This window comes from Pipistrellus kuhlii, unplaced genomic scaffold (genome assembly GCF_014108245.1).
Source record: "Pipistrellus kuhlii isolate mPipKuh1 unplaced genomic scaffold, mPipKuh1.p scaffold_m20_p_30, whole genome shotgun sequence".
Lineage (NCBI taxonomy): Eukaryota > Metazoa > Chordata > Mammalia > Chiroptera > Vespertilionidae > Pipistrellus > Pipistrellus kuhlii.
The window spans coordinates 3,775,109-3,791,069 of NW_023425530.1; the positions used below are offsets into that span (position 1 = coordinate 3,775,109).

A 15,961-nucleotide genomic window follows, 5' to 3' on the forward strand; every position below is an offset into this window, starting at 1 on the left:
TATATATATATATATATATATATATAAAAGGCTGTAGAGGGCCAAATGGGAAGACACCTGGACATTCTATAGATTGTTGTTGACTGGGCCCAGGATATTGACAGAATCATGTCAGTTGCACTCCCGCCCTGGGAGTGCGGAGATCTTAGTTCCTGACTAATGTGTTTGTTCAGGAGGAAGGAGTGGGTGGAACCTGGGCTCTCCCAGGCTCCTTGTTTTCCTGTGAAACCCCTCATTGGATTGGAGAATAAATAGATGGGCTGTGTAGCTCAGGAGGTCCTCAGTCTGTCTTTCCAGCAGAGGAGGTCAGTGGCCCTCCCAGCTCCCAGCTTGAAATCTATTTCCATGTCTTTCCTCTTCTTTTTTTTTTTTTTTTTTTTTTTTTTTTTTTTTTTTTTTATAAACAAAGAGTGTTTTAAAATATATTTTATTGATTTTGTACAGAGAGGAAGGGAGAGAGATAGAGAGTTGAAACATCGATGAGAGAGAGTCATCGATCAGCTGCCTCCTGCACATCCCCTACTGGGGATATGCCTGCAACCAAGGCACATGCCCTTGACCGGAATCAAACCCGGGACCCCAAACCAACGCTCTATCCATTGAGCCAAACTGGTTTCAGCCTGTCTTTCCTCTTTATTCCTAATATTTCTCAATCCCTGGGCACCTCCACTTAGAACCGGTTCATTCATCTCTCTTTCCATGCAGGACATGGAAAATAGAGATCCCTGCAGCTTCAGGCCCCCACAAAAGGCTAAAATGCAAAGTGTCCCCTCAGGAGTTTGACCAGGAGACTGGGAGTTTGATCACTCACTGTGACATGTGCTGACCACAGGGGGTGATGCAGAATGAAGGAAGTCCTCGGTAGACAGTTGGCAGCTGGAGAAGGAAGGCCCTGGCTGGCAGCCGAAAGGCCCCGATCAGGCCTGATCGCAGGCCTGGCTTATGGACCTACCCATGCAAAAATTTTGTGCACTGGGCATCTAGTATCTCAATAAAAATATTAAAACATAAATTCTGTAAAACCCAACATTCTATATTATAATTTTATATATATATATTTTTTTAATTTCTACCTTTTTAATGTATTTTATTGATTTTTTACAGAGAGGAAGAGAGAGGGATAGAGAGTTAGAAATATTGATGAGTGAGAATCATCAACCAGCTGCCTCTTGCACACCCCCTACTGGGGATGTGCCCGCAACCAAGATACATGCCCTTGACCAGAATCAAACCCGGGACCCTTAGGTCCACAGGCCGATGCTCTATCCACTGAGCCAAACAGATTTTGGCTATATTATAATTAATAACCATTAGTTATAACTGTATTTGACAAAGGTATCTGGGTACCTTCAGTATACAATTTTCTTTCATGAGAGAAAAAAAAAACCCCACAAACATTTGAGGCATTTCAGAGCCTATTGGGAAGATCTAAAGCCAATTCTAGATCAAGAGAAAGTTTTATGTTGTTTTTTGTTTTAAATTCAAACCCTTAAGGATTGTCAAATGTAGAGAGCAATTATAGAGTTAAGCCTTAGACTGATCTGCTGGCAAAGCCATAAACAGGTTCCAGCTTAGAGGGCACAGCCCTCGTAGCATAATTAAGCTTGATCTTATGACTACTCCCTAGATCTTTCCTGGGTAGCTAATTGGAGATGCAGCAAGTGCACAAAATTTGTACACGGGGCTGTGTCCCTCAGTCCAGCCTGCACCCTCTCCAATTTGGGATCCCTCTCACAATCCAGGACTGCTGGCTCCCAACTGCTCACCTTCCTGCCTTCCTAATTGCCCCTGATCGATTCTGCCTGCCAGCCTGATCATCCCCTAACCACTCCCCTGCCAGCCTGATCAATGTCTAACTGCTCCCCTGCCAGCCTGATTGCCCTTAACTGCCCTCCCTTGCAGGCCTGGTCACCCACAACTGCCCTCCCTTGCAGGCCTGGTTCCTCCCAACTACCCTTCCCTGCTGGTCACCTTGTGGTGGCCATCTTGTGTCCATATGGGGGCAGCCAACTTTGACCACATGGGGCCAGTGATCTTGTGTGTTGGAGCGATGGTCAATTTGCATATTACTCTTTTATTAGATAAGATATTTATATTTTTATATGAAAGAGCAATGGAGAAAAATATTTGACTAGATGGCAAAGAAGAGCAAAGAGGAGTAATTACTTTATAAAATAGCAAGATTAATTATGGTGTTATAATAATATTGAGGTTGCAGGAACTTTCCCTTTTCCCTCTTACTTCTTCCATTGGTTGAATACTTAAAATGACATTAGGCAAATTAACAGGAGAATATCATCTTTTAATATGTAAGCAAGAAGAATTCATATTAGCATGAATATTTCCAAGACAGTAAGGCAAAATTATATATATATATATATATATATATATATATATATATATATATATATATATATATATCATTCTGGATTAAGAAGGGTAAGAGAGGTGCCTAAGATTTATTACTTGAGATACAAAACAGTAGCTATTCAGGAAGCAGTTATCTAGGCAGAAACCCAAATATTGTTCCCACTAGGAAGTAAAGGTATAGGATATTTATGAGAAATGAAAGGGGAATAGTTACATGGAAAGAAGGAAGTAATTTCTATGGGTGCTAATAGGCTAAGGAAGGAACTTCTCCAGGTGTAAATAAACTCATGGTGAAGGAGGAAATAGACTCTGTAATAAATGCAGTTGAAACTAACCACATGGGGTGACCTGATCATAGATTCCTCACTTAGCAAGTCATGATGGGTATTCACGATTCAGGCCTATACAAAGCTTATCTTCAGCTTAAGCAGGCCCTATCCATTGTTTTGTGCATCGAGGAAGAAGCCAACATGTGGCAGAGTGAAGTGCAGCCCTGTGGTTTTGTGCCTGGACCTACCTGATCTTGGAAGTTTTTGTTGGGGAAGTTACTTGTTTTTATCATTTGACGCTTTTGGGGTTGAAGACACAAATCATCATTGATATAAATGAAGTATCTCAAATCTTCTCAACGTGTAAACTACTGTAATTATGCCAATTTCATAGATGAGAAAACTGAGCTTAGAGAGTTAAAATAAATTGCCAAAGACCCAGAACGATGGTTTAACAGAGGGAGGATTCAGACTCAGAGGATCTGATTCCAAAATTATCACCCTTAACCAATTGATCTCTGGTATGGGAAATTCAGAGGTTGCTTAGGTTTCCTGGATCTCTCATTATTTCTTTCTCTCTGTCATATTCCAGCAATGTAAGCCCAAAGCAGCTGATGTATCAATGAAAAGATGATATTCTAGAGATGAGCTTACTCAAAGCCCCTATCATGTCCTTGTTCCTCAGACTATAGATAAATGGATTCATCATAGGGGTGACCACTGTATATATCACTGATACTATTGCACTTTTCCTGGAAAAGTGTGTAGCCTCAGAACTGAGATATACACCAAAACCCGTCCCATAGAACAAGGAAACAACTATTAAGTGAGACCCACAGGTGGAAAATGCCTTATACTTTCCACCAGCTGATGGGATTTTCATAATGGAGGACACAATTCGACTATAAGAGAAAATTATCCCAGAGAGAGGAACAACACCCAACAAGCTGGTCACTAAATACACAAAGATGTTATTAAGGAAGATATCAGAACAGGCGAGTTTGAGAATATGAGCTAATTCACAGAAAAAGTGGGAGATTTTCAGGTCTGTGCAGAAGGACAGCCGTAGTGCCATCAAAGTGTGGAGTAGAGCATCCAGAACACTAATAAGAAAGGACAGCAGAACCAGCAACCCACAGAGTCTGGGACTCATGATGACATTGTACCTCAGTGGGTGGCAGATGGCTACAAATCGATCATAGGCCATCATTATCAGAATTCCATTTTCCAATCCAGCAAAAGTCAGGACAAAGCAGATTTGGGTGAGGCAGCCCGTGTAGCTGATGGCTTTGCTCTGTGTCTGAATGTTCACCAGCATCTTTGGGATCGTGGTGGTGGTGAAACAGATGTCAACAAAGGACAGGTTGGAGAGGAAGAAGTACATGGGCGTGTGGAGGTGAGAGTCATAGATAATGGCCATGATGATGAGCAGGTTGCCAAGCACAGTGACCAGGTACATGGACAGGAACAGGCAGAAGAGGATAAGTTGCAGTCCTGGGTCCTCTGACAGTCCCAGGAGGAGAAATTCTGCAGTATCAGAGAGGTTTCCTGATTTCATGTTGTAGATGATCCTGATAGAAAAGATGGAGGTGATGAGAAAACACCACTTAAGGAAACTTCCTTAAACTTGTCTATATTTTTAGACCTAATCAGTTACAGATGTCCTCTCCTGCTTTCTTCTCTTACTCCCTCTTCTTCTTTCCTTGTTTTATATTCCCATACAACCTACCTCATACTAGCCGCTGTCCCAAGGTTTTATTTTCCACCTATTCTTTGTGTATTTAATTTGGCAACTTTTTAAAATATATTTTTTATTGATTTCAGAGAGGAAGGGAGAGGGAGAAAGAGAGAGAAACATCAATGACGAGAGAATCATTGATCAGTTGCCTCCTGCATGCCCCCTACTGGAGATCGAGCCTGAACGCAGGGAATGTGCCTTTGACTAGAATTGAACCCAGGACCTCAGTCCACAGGCTGACGCTCTATCCAATGAGCCAAACCAGCTAGGACCAGCAACTTTGTTTTTGGCTTAACATTGTGGTTCCTATATCTATCAAGATTGATATAAGGAGGTCAGGTTCATTAATTTTAACATTAATGGAGAAGTATTTATAGAGACACATTCACATGTAATAATAGCGTTAGAATAAGTATGGCAAATACCCACCAAATTTCACAGAGTGGTAACATCTGAGAGGGAAAGAGGGAAATAAACAATAATGAAGGGAACTTTTACAGGATGACATAAGGTATCCCTGTATGAAGGCAAAGAAAGGCCTTTCTGTGTAGATGTTGGATGTCTGAAACTCAGTTAAAAATAAAATAAAGTAAAGGAGACTTTATGTAATGTGTAATACTTTATTGTTTTAAAACTAGTGACCTGGTGCATGAAATTCATGCCCATTAAAAGGGGATTAATTAGAGAAAATATTTTAATATTGCTATTTGCCCTTTCTCTATATAGAAGTGTCAGAGATGAAAGAAAATTAGTATAATGTATATGAAAATCCTCCTGTCAGAATATGGGGTGCACCGTGGGACCCAGAGTCAAGTTCCCTCCCACCCACAGTGCCTCAAAATTACATAAGACCTAAACCCAGACAGCACCACTCCCAATGGGCAAGATTCAGACCTGGCGCCCCCCCCCCCCCCCTTGTCAAGCCCTGTCTGGCAAGGGGCACAGTCTCAGGTCCCCCAGCTTGGCACTAAGGTCCCCTATCAAGCCCTACTGGGCAGTGGGGCATGGCCTAAGGTCCCCTGGCCTGATGCTGGGGCAGGGGGTGCAGCTTGAGGTCTCCTGGCCTGGCACCAAGGGGCAGGGTGGTTTGCAACCTGAGGTACCCTGTCAAGCCCCACTGGGTGGTGGGTCCAGTACCATGCAGCCTCAGGTCCCTGCTGATTGCTCCTTCAGCCATCTTGTGTTACAGAATCCGTCTCTGCTGTGGGTGCAGCCATCTGAACAGTTATGGTGTGATGGTCAACTTGCATATTCCCTCTTTATTAGATAAGAAAGTACCCGAGGCATATAGGCCAAAATTTCAACATTAATTCTGGAAAGTGGTTGCATATTGTTTATTTACTGCTCACTTGTTCTGGTGGTTTAAAATATTTATTTTTATTTAAAATAATGTTTTGTGTAGGGTTTTGTTTTGTTTTTGTTTTTCAAAGAAAGACTAAAAATGTAGAAGAGTGACTTGCCAATCCCAGAATCCACACAGTAAAGATATAAGGATGAGACTTGATTCTCCTCTAAGAATGAAATCTGAGGATCATACTTCAACATAATAAAAGCCATATATGACAAACCCACAGCCAACATCATACTCAATGGGCAAAAACTAAAGCCATTTTTTCCCTAAGAACAGGAACAAGACAGGGATGTCCACTCTCACCACTCCTGTCCGACATAGTACTAGAATTATTAGCCATTGGGATTAGACAAGAAGAAGAAATAAAAGGCATCCAAAAGAAGAAGTAAAGCTGTCCTTATTTGCAGATGACATGATATTGTACATAATAAACCTGAAAGACTCCATCAAAAAACTATTCGACTTAATAAATGAATTCAGCAATTTAGCAGGATACAAAATTAATGCCAAGAAATCTACGGCATTTCTATACATCAATAGTGAACTTACAGAGACTAAAAAAGCAATCCCATTTATCATCGCACAAAAAAATAATTAAGATACCTAGGAATGAACTTAACTAAGGAGGTAAAAGACTATACACAGAAAACTATAGGGCACTGAAAAAAGAGATAGAGGAAGATGTAAAGAGATGGAAGAACATACCATGTTCATGGATTGGTAGAATCCACATCATTAAAATGTCCATACTACCCAAAGCAATCTATAGATTCAATGCACTCCCCATTAAAATACCAATAGCATATTTCCCAGATCTAGAAAGAACTCTCCAAAAATTCATCTGAAATTTAAAAAAAAAAAGACCCTGTATAGCTTCAGCAATCCTGAGAAAGAAGAACAAAGTAAGAGGGATCTTAATACCAGATTTCAAGCTGTATTGCAAAGCCACTGTTCTCAAAAGAGCCTGGTATTGGCACAAAAACAAGACACATAGACCAATAGAATAGAACAGAGAACCCAGATATTGACCCAAACTACTATACTCAATTAATATTTGACAGAGGAGGCATGAACATACAATGGAGCCAAGACAGTCTCTTTTATAAATGGTATTGGGAAAATTGGACAGCTATGTGCAAAAAAATGAAACTAGACCACCAACTTACACTATACACAAAAATAAACTCAAAAGGGATAAAGGACTTAAACATAAGATAGGAAACCATAAACATACTAGAGGAATCCACAGGCAGAGAAATATCAGACATATGCCAAAGCAATTTCTTCACCGATACCACTCCTAGGGCAATGGAAGCTAAAAAGAAAATAAACAAATGGGACTACATCAAAATAAAAGGCTTTTTTACCACAAAAGAAACCATCAACAAAACAACAAGAAAGTCCACTGTGTGGGAAAACATATTTGCAAATGTTATCACTGATAAAGGTTTAACCTCCAACCTCTACAGACAGCCTATACAACTTAATAGAAGGAAGATAAATGATCCAATCAAAAAATGGGCAATGGACCTAAATAGAATATTTTCAAAAGAAGACAGAAGGAAGGCCAAGAGACATATAAAAACATGCTCAAAGTCACTAATTATCAGAGAGATGCAAATTGAAACAATAATGCAGTACCATCTCACACCTGTCAGAATAGCTATCATCAACAAATCAAAAGATGACAAGTGTTGGTGAGGATGTGAAGAAGAAGGAACCCTCATACACTGCTGGTGAGAATGCAGACTAGTGCAGCCACTGTGGAAAACAGAATGGAGTTTCCTCAAAAAACTAAAAATGGAACTCTCATTTGACTCAGTAATCCCACTTCTAGAAATATATCCTGAGAAACTAGAAACACCAATCAGAAAGGATATATGCACCCCTATGTTCATAGCAGCACAATTCAACATAGCTAAGATTTGGAAACAGCCTAAATGCCCATCAGTAGATGAGTGGATTAGAAAACTATGGCACATATACACAATGGGATACTACACTGCAATATATATATATATATATATATATATATATATATATATATATATATATATATGGAATTCTTACCATTTGCAGCAGCTTGGATGGACCTGGAGAGTATTATTTTAAGTGAAATAAGCCAGGCAATGAAAGAAAAATACCATGTGATCTTACTCATTTATGGAAAATTAAAAAAAAAATTATAACCTGATGAACAAAAAGATAGATACAGAGATAGTAAAGCACTGAACAGACTGTCAAATTACAGCGAGAAGGCTGGGGAGTATTGGGGAGTGTTGGTTGTGCATATAAGCACAACTAATGGACACAAGATACTGGTGGGGTGGGATGAGGGTATAGAAAAGAGGATAGGGGAGGCTGGGGGAAGGCCAATAGGGGGAAAAAAGAAATATATGTACTAATATATGTAATACTTTAAACTTTTTTTTTTTAAAGATCTATTCTCTCTCAAAAAACAAAATAAAAAAGAATGGAATCTGAAAAAATGAGAAGCCAAATTTACCCCACCCTTGCCCCACTAAAGACCAAATAAATGAGGGAAACCAAAGAATTGTAGAATATGTCTGGTTTTTAAAGAAGTTAAATTATGCTCAGGTAGGGAAAGAGTCCCTAGAATTTAGAAGACACAATAAGAGCCAGAAATTATGAAAGCCAATTGCAAATTAGATGAAAGAGAGAAAGTAAATATATGAAATTAGTTTCAAATTTTACTTATAAGTTGATCCTACTGAACTTTCTCTTACCTCTTGGATGTCCTCCAGATAGTCTGGTTGGGAGGGAAAAAACAAACACAAAACTGGCCAATATCTCATAGCATTTACTGGGGTACTTAAGATTACCTAGGAACCATCAATGAGTAACTCATCTTTCCTCTGGAAATTCAAGTGTGGAAATGGGAAATCTGACCCCAGGAAGGGCAGGTGGACCAATGATGGTAGTTGGGCTTCTGGGAAAGAAGGATCATCTCAGGAGACTCAGATGTGCTGGGTTTTGACCTGGGATGGGCTGTTGAGTAGAAGGGTCACAGGTAGACTATTTGTGGTCTTGGGGGCTCAGTTCCCAAAACTCCTCATTATCCAAATGTGTACTGTCATCCCCCCCCCCCCCCCTCCCCAGGCAGTTCATATCCTAAGGAGCACAGCTCATAGTAAAGAACTCCTGGGTGACTGATTGCTGACCCTGAGAAGACAGGTATATACATCATTCTCTTCCTACATATTTCCTCTTACCTCCAGGGAATCTCATGCTTGAGAGAACTTGTGGGCTTCTCCTTAGACCAATTCCCAGCTTTATCTGAGTAAAATTAAAGGACTAGAGAACCAGAGTGTATGTCTCCACAGGGACACAGAGACTCAGAGATGCAGACAAGGTATCATGGGACCATCTCCACAAAGCCAACTCTAAGAAAATTTTCTCTTTTCTTAATTAAAGTCCCTTCATAAATGAGGTTGGCACTATTGCAGAAAAGGGGGAACAAAGAAACCAATTTACTAGTTACTTGTCCAGGTTTTTAGATGTTGCTTGAAAAATAGATACTAGCCGAAACCGGTTTGGCTCAGTGGATAGAGTGTCGGCCTGCGGACTGAAAGGTCCCGGGTTCGATTCCGGTCAAGGGCATGTACCTTGGTTGAGATCACAAAAAAGCACTATCTATAAAGGAAGCAATTGATAAAATGACTGCATTGACATTGGTAAACTTTGAATAATATAAATGAACTCTCTGTATTATTAATTCAAGTTTTCTGTGTGTATAAGAGTAGTTCAATCAAAGTTTTAAAAAGTCAAAAAAATTAAAACCAAAGTGGTAGTCCTAGCCCTGACCAGGTAGCTCAGTTGATTAGAGTGTTCTGATATACCACGGTTTTGATTCCTGGTCAGGATATATATAAGAAAGAAGTAGAAAAATAAATTTATGTTTCTCTCTCTCTCTCTCTCTCTCTCTCTCTCTCTCTCTCTCTCTCTCTCACACACACACACACACACACACACACACACACACACACAGACACTCTCTCTCTCTCTCTCCCTCTCTCTCTCTTTCTCTCAAAATCTAATCAATCTTTCCAGGATGTTTTCTCCAGAGAAAATCTCCCCAACTACTGAACTTTCCCCCATCCCCTGCACACATGGATAAATATTTCTTTTTGTGTGTTTTCTGTCCATTCAAATGTCATTTCATCAAAATTACATTCATTGTGAGCCCCACATCCAATATAAAGCCAGTCTTCTCTTATTTCACTGCCTGAGAGCTCTCTATTCTTCCTATCTAGCCCTTGTCATGATATGTAATTACATATTTAGTTCTTTGTTTATTTATTTTCTTTCTCTTCCTCTAGATTGCAATCTCCAAAAGTATAAGACCATGATCTTTTCGCTTTAAAATCCTATATTCAATCACCAGTACATCACTAGCCATATGGTAAGTGTCTAATATTCTGAGTGAAGAAATTAATGGGTCACCAAATGATCAATTCTGCCTTCCACCTGGCCCCCAAATCATCCCTTGGTTCTACATTGCAACCATCAAGAATCTTCCTAAACCCCGTGGACAAAAATGGGGTCACATACTTAACCTGATAATCTCAGAAGAGGCCAGCATGGTAGGATTTATAAACTCAGAGACTGAAATTAACCACATTGATGGTCTAAACATAAAAATCTCTAATTAAAAGCAAGTCATGGTATTATTGTCTAGTTATTAGCTAGTTATTAATACTAATAATAGAAAGCAAAGGGGGAAAATGGACACATGGGCAGTGAAGTCAGGGATGATGTAGGAAAGTGCTTGTCTGTCAGTCTAACCTAGGAAAAAGGTAAGTGGCTAGAGGGGTGGAGGAATCCTGAAGGGTTCATTGGTTAAGCTCCCAGTTACAATCCCAGACAAAGAATTCTCTATTGCCTGGTTGCTCTTGTGCTCCTGTTTCTCTCTTGCTCTGTGACCTACCCCTACCTGTGCCCTTCCGTAGCCATGTGGCCATGCAGACCCCACATGCAGTGAACTGAAACTAGCCTAGCAAATGTTGGGCTCAACTGTGCTTTAATAGGGAGCAGAGACCCTGGGCAGTGACTTTAATCCTAGCTCTGCTGAAAACAGATGGACTTTTATGGCCAGATGGAAGGAAATTGGACCTTCGAAACCTAAGGGTTTAATTCCACAGAAATAAATAGCATTCATCTTCCCATGTGAGTCTCAGGAAATTCCTTTTCTTGTGGCATCATAAAAATTCCACTTCCAGCCAAAACCAGTTTGGCTCAGTGGTAAAGAGTCGGTCTGCGGACTGAAAAGTCCCGGGTTCGATTCCGGTTAAGGGCATGTACATTGGTTGCGGGCACATCCCCAGTAGGGGGTGTGCAAGAGGCAGCTGGTCAATGTTTCTCTCTCATCAACGTTTCTAGCTCTCTATCCCTCTCTCTTCCTCTCTGTGAAAAATCAATAAAATATATTTTTTTAAAAAAAATTCCACTTCCACAGGCAACAGGTAGCACACAAAGGGCACCCCACCAATAACAATGATGGTGGGTCGTGGCCTGGGCCTGTAACTTTTGACAAAGGTCACTCTTTACTTAAGTAAACTTGCCATTGGCTTTTTGCATTTAAGATAAGGTGCCCTTAGAATGTCAGAGTAATCCCCTATTTCTGAACCCCTCAGGGTATGTCAATGTAAGAAACACCTAAACCTGTAAGAATTTTTTAGTTTATTTGAGCCAAACTGGTGATGAGTGCTGGAAAGCAAAAATCTCAACAGAATAAGAAAATGCTTCAGAAAATATTATTTTTTGCACCTTATTTTATACATTAGAATCAAAAGAGAAGATCTAAGTGGATTACAGTACATGAAATCCATTGATGATAGATGAGGGAGGTGGGAGAAAGCAAAGTGGGGAAATCTCTGGGATTGAGTAAAAAGTAAAAGGAATAAATGCATACTTCTTTTATAGAGGTGGGTACAGAATAGTTAACAGTTAACAATTAACATGAGGGGGTCTGTGGTCTCCTGCTCTGGTGGGAGATTGTGCCCACTGGGGTCTGGAAAAGGAAATTACCCTGACAATTCCAATGGTATGTTATCAATTGATGCAAAAAGTCAGGTAGATGCAAAAACACAATAGATAGACTAAGCTAAGATAAAGATTGACCTTTGTTGAAGAAGATACCTGCCATAGATTCTTTTAGGTAGGAAGTGTTTTTGTTGTTTGTTAATATATTTTTATAGATTTCAAAGAGGAAGGGAGAGGGAGAGAGAGAGAGATAGAAACATCAATGATGAAAGAGAATCATTGATCAGCTGCCTCCAGCACACCCCTACTTGAGATCGAGCCTGAAAAACAGGCTTGTGCCCTTGACAGGAATTGAATCCAGGACCCTTCAGTCTGCAGATGGACCCTCTATCCACTGAGCCAAGCCAGCTAGGGCTAGTTAGGAAGTTTTAATTCCAGACCATCCTATGTGGTTACTTTAGGTCTCTGAGTTTGTAAGACTCGCCAGGAAGGCCTCCCCTTTCATTCTTTTTCTGTGTTCCATCTTCATCATGTAGCTAGCTCTGCTACATGCAGTCATGCTGAGAAGGCTAACCCCTATTTTGTAAAACTACTGTTTGGAATTTTCTGCTATTTTTTAGATGGCTTCTTATTCAAAAATAAATAAATAAATAAATAAATAAATAAAATAACTTTTCTTTCTAGCTTGCTTTCGCCGGCTTGAATAACAAGGAAGATAAACTTAGCTGTCTGACCTTGTAGGCCAGAGACTAGATCTGCTCATACTCTCAATGCCATGTCAGGTGCATTTTTTTTAATTAGATAGAACTATGTTGTTTTCAAGGCCAGGAATGAGATAACCACTAAGCACCCATAGGCTGGCTTTTTAATAAAAAGGGAAGTTCTGCTTGTAGCTTGGCTTAGGATTTGAATTCATTTTCTCTAAGCCCACCATGATGAATGACGTGTGACTCCAAACTCTCTGAGCATTGCTTGATTTATTCTGGTTCTCTGTAATATTATTGGTTCCCTGAGACTCCAGGAAAACCAACCAATGCTTGGCCTTTTGGCCTCTGGCGAGTGGACTGGGTTTGAGGCCCAGGGGCACTGGACAGGCCTCCAGGAGGCTCGAGCTCTGTGATCTTAGCAGAATTAAACCAGAGGACTATGGGTGCTCCTGGACCTCAGCCGAGGACCTGGCCAGCATCTGGAGAGAGTGGATGGACACTTCGGGACTTGTCTACAGAATCAGTAAGGTAGGGGACCCAGTCAGTCAGGCCCACTCCAAGTGAGTGGAAGGAGGAGCTTGATCACCTCCCCAGAAGCCTTAGAGCTTCCTTAGGCAATGAGTCAGGAATTGGGTGGATTGTTTAAACTCTGAGTGAATGACTGGTGAAAGTGTGTCAGTGTGGAAGGAAAGGGCCTGCCCTCTCTCCTTTGAGTGGCTCCACAACTTCGGTTACGAGTCCGAATTGACCCCAACCTGTGGTTCCTCTATTCGTCATATGGCATAATGGTGACTCACCCCCACTCAGAGGTGACCAGGCCCGGGGTTTATACGGGTGCACCTTAGCTAAGATGAATCTAAGCTCCCAAGGGATATGGCCAGGAGGGCATCTGAGTGAGGATCTGTGAAAACAGGTCACCCCTCCCTTGTCTGTCTCACCACCGATCATCATGGGGTCTAGACAGAGCAAACCCACTGTTCTTAATTATATATTAAATTTTTTTAAAAAAAGGGATTCAACGGGGATTATGGAATTAAAATGAATTCTGAAACACTGAGGAAATTCTGTGAAGTGGAATGGCCAGCCTTCAGGGTTGGCTGGCCCTTGGAAGGCTCTTTAATGAAGGATTGGTCAGGGCAGTCTGGAAAGTAGTCACAGGAGACCCCGGAAACCCAGGTCAGTTTCCCTACATAGACAGACAGCTGGTTAGAAATTGCTCAAACCTTGCCCCCTTGGGTCTGGTTCTGCAAGTGTAAGAAGGGACAGAGTAAGGTTTTAGTAGCAGGAGTGAAGAGACAGGCAGGGCAGGAGCGGGCTAAGGAGAGGCAGGCAAGGGAGAGGCAGGCAGGGCAGGAGCAGGCTAAGGAGAGGCAGGCCAGGGAGAGGCAGGCAGGGCAGGAGCAGGCTAAGGAGAGGCAGGTAGGAGAAGAAAAGCAAGACCCTCAGAAGGAAGTTCAACCCCTATTCTACAGACCCTCTCTTCTCCCCTCCTTCCCCCCCTCAGGAAGTCCCACCAGTTTTACCACCTCCATATGAGCCACAGCAGCAGCAAGTGCTCCCCTGCTAGCCTGGAAGGTCCGGAAAGTCTGGAAACACCCCCCTCCCCGCCCCCCAGTCTCTCCTCAACCAGGCTCTTCAGAGCTGGTTGGGCCAGTTTGCATTCAGCTGATCAAGGGCCCAAACAACAACCAGCATGTCAGATGCCTCTCAGGAAGATTGGGGTGCCCAAGTGCTTGGCAAAGATGGAACTTTATAGGAAGGAAGGCTGGTCTATAATTATCAGCCCTTTACCACAAGTGACATTCTGAATTGGAAGCAACACACCCATCTTATTCTGAAAAACCCCATGGTGGAATATGCATGGTTAAAACAGACATCCCTGTGTTGTGCCTGATCTTAAGGGAAACATGTTTAGTTTTACCTGCTAAATATGATGTTGGCTGCGTGTTTATTATTTATAGCTTTATTATATTGAGGTATGTTCTCCTTATTCCCACTTTGCTTAGTTATTACCATAAATAGGTTCTGGATTTTATTATATGCATTTTCTGCATCAATTGATAGGATTATGTGGATTTTATCCTTCATTTTGTTTATGTGGTATATCATGTTTATTGATTTGTGGATATTGTACCAATTTTGTATCCCTGTAATATACCTCACTTGATCGTGGCATATGATCTTTTTTTATATATTGCTGGATCCAACTTGCTAAAATTTTGTTAAAGATATTAGCATCTGCCAAAACCGGTTTGGCTCAGTGGATAGAGCATCGGCCTGCAGACTGAAGGGTCCCAGGTTAGGTTCTGGTCAAGGGCATGTGCCTTGGTTGCGGGCACATCCCCAGTAGAGAGTGTGCAGGAGCCAGCTGGTCAATGATTCTCTCTCATCGATGTTTTTAACTCTCTATCCCTCTCTCTTCCTCTCTGTAAAAAATAAATAAAATATATATATTTTTTAAAAAGATATTAGCATCTATGTTTATCAGAAATATTGGCCTATAATTTTCTTTCTTTGTAGTGTCTTTATTTGATTTTAAAACTAGGATAATTCTGGCTTCATAAAATGAGCTCGGGAATTTTTCCTCCTCTTGAGTTTTTTTGGAATAGTTTGAGACAGATAGGTATTATAGTTCTTTGAATGTTTTGTAAAATTCACCGGTGAATTCATCTGGTCAAGGATTTTTGTTTGTTGGAGTTTTTAATTACTGCTTCAATTTCACTAGTTGTAATCTGTATAATCCAATTTCCTGACTCAATTTTGGAAGATTGTATCTTTCTAGGAATTAATCCATTTTTTACAGATTTTCCACTTTGTTGGTATACATCTCCTCTTTGTTTCTAATCTTATTTTTTTCTGATGAGTCTGGTTAAAGGTTTGCCAATCTTGCTTATCTTTTCAAAGAACCCACTCGGTTTCATTGATCTTTTATATTGCTTTTGGGACTCGATTTGGTTTATTTCTGCTCTGATCTTTATTTCCTTTCTTCTACTCACTTCAGGCTTTATTTTGTTATTGTTTTCAAGTTTCTTTAAGTGTAAAGTTAGAATGTTTGAGTTTTTCCCTGTTTCCCGAAGTAGGCCTGTAATGCTAAGAATTTCCCTCTTATGACTGCTTTCACTGTGTCCCATAGATTTTGGGTTGTTGTGTTCTCATTTTCATTTGATTCAAGGTACCTTTTGGTTTATTCCTGGATCTCATTATTAACCCATTCATTGTTTAGTAATATAGTACTCAGCCTCCATGTTTCTGTGTGTTTGTTTCAGTTTTTATTTCTTGTGGTTGATTTCTAGTTTAAGAGCATTATAGTCAGAGAAGATGCTTGATATGATTTCAATCTTCTTAAACTTATTGAGACTTGTATTGTTGGACCCCCCAAAGGAGACCCCTGCCCTGACCCAGGATCAGCGACGACCCAGTCAAACGCAAGAGACGGCACTTGATGCAAATAGCAAGAGGATTTATTCCAGCGTGCTGGGACCTGACCTGTTACTCACGCAGGAGCAGCCAAGTCAAGTCCTGA

General features: G+C 40.8%; 1 protein-coding gene and 1 long non-coding RNA gene across 2 annotated transcripts; one reads left to right on the top strand and one right to left on the bottom strand.

Moving 5' to 3' along the window:
- Window positions 1-408: 408 nt before the first annotated feature.
- LOC118731407 lies at window positions 409-13,838 on the top strand. The gene is made up of 3 exons (XR_004991868.2): window positions 409-438; window positions 9,490-9,491; window positions 13,649-13,838. It is a non-coding gene; the product is annotated as an uncharacterized LOC118731407 (long non-coding RNA).
- On the bottom strand, window positions 2,955-4,197 carry LOC118731406 (olfactory receptor 7G3). Its single transcript, XM_036460006.2, has one exon. The coding sequence runs from the start codon at window positions 4,195-4,197 to the stop codon at window positions 3,259-3,261; it is 939 nt and encodes a 312-aa protein (XP_036315899.1). The 3' UTR covers window positions 2,955-3,258.
- Window positions 13,839-15,961: the final 2,123 nt, after the last annotated feature.

Excerpts from the sequence above, each read along its gene's own strand:
- LOC118731406 (XM_036460006.2), bottom strand. The coding sequence starts at position 4,197 with ATGAAATCAGGAAACCTCTCTGATACTGCAGAATTTCTCCTCCTGGGA.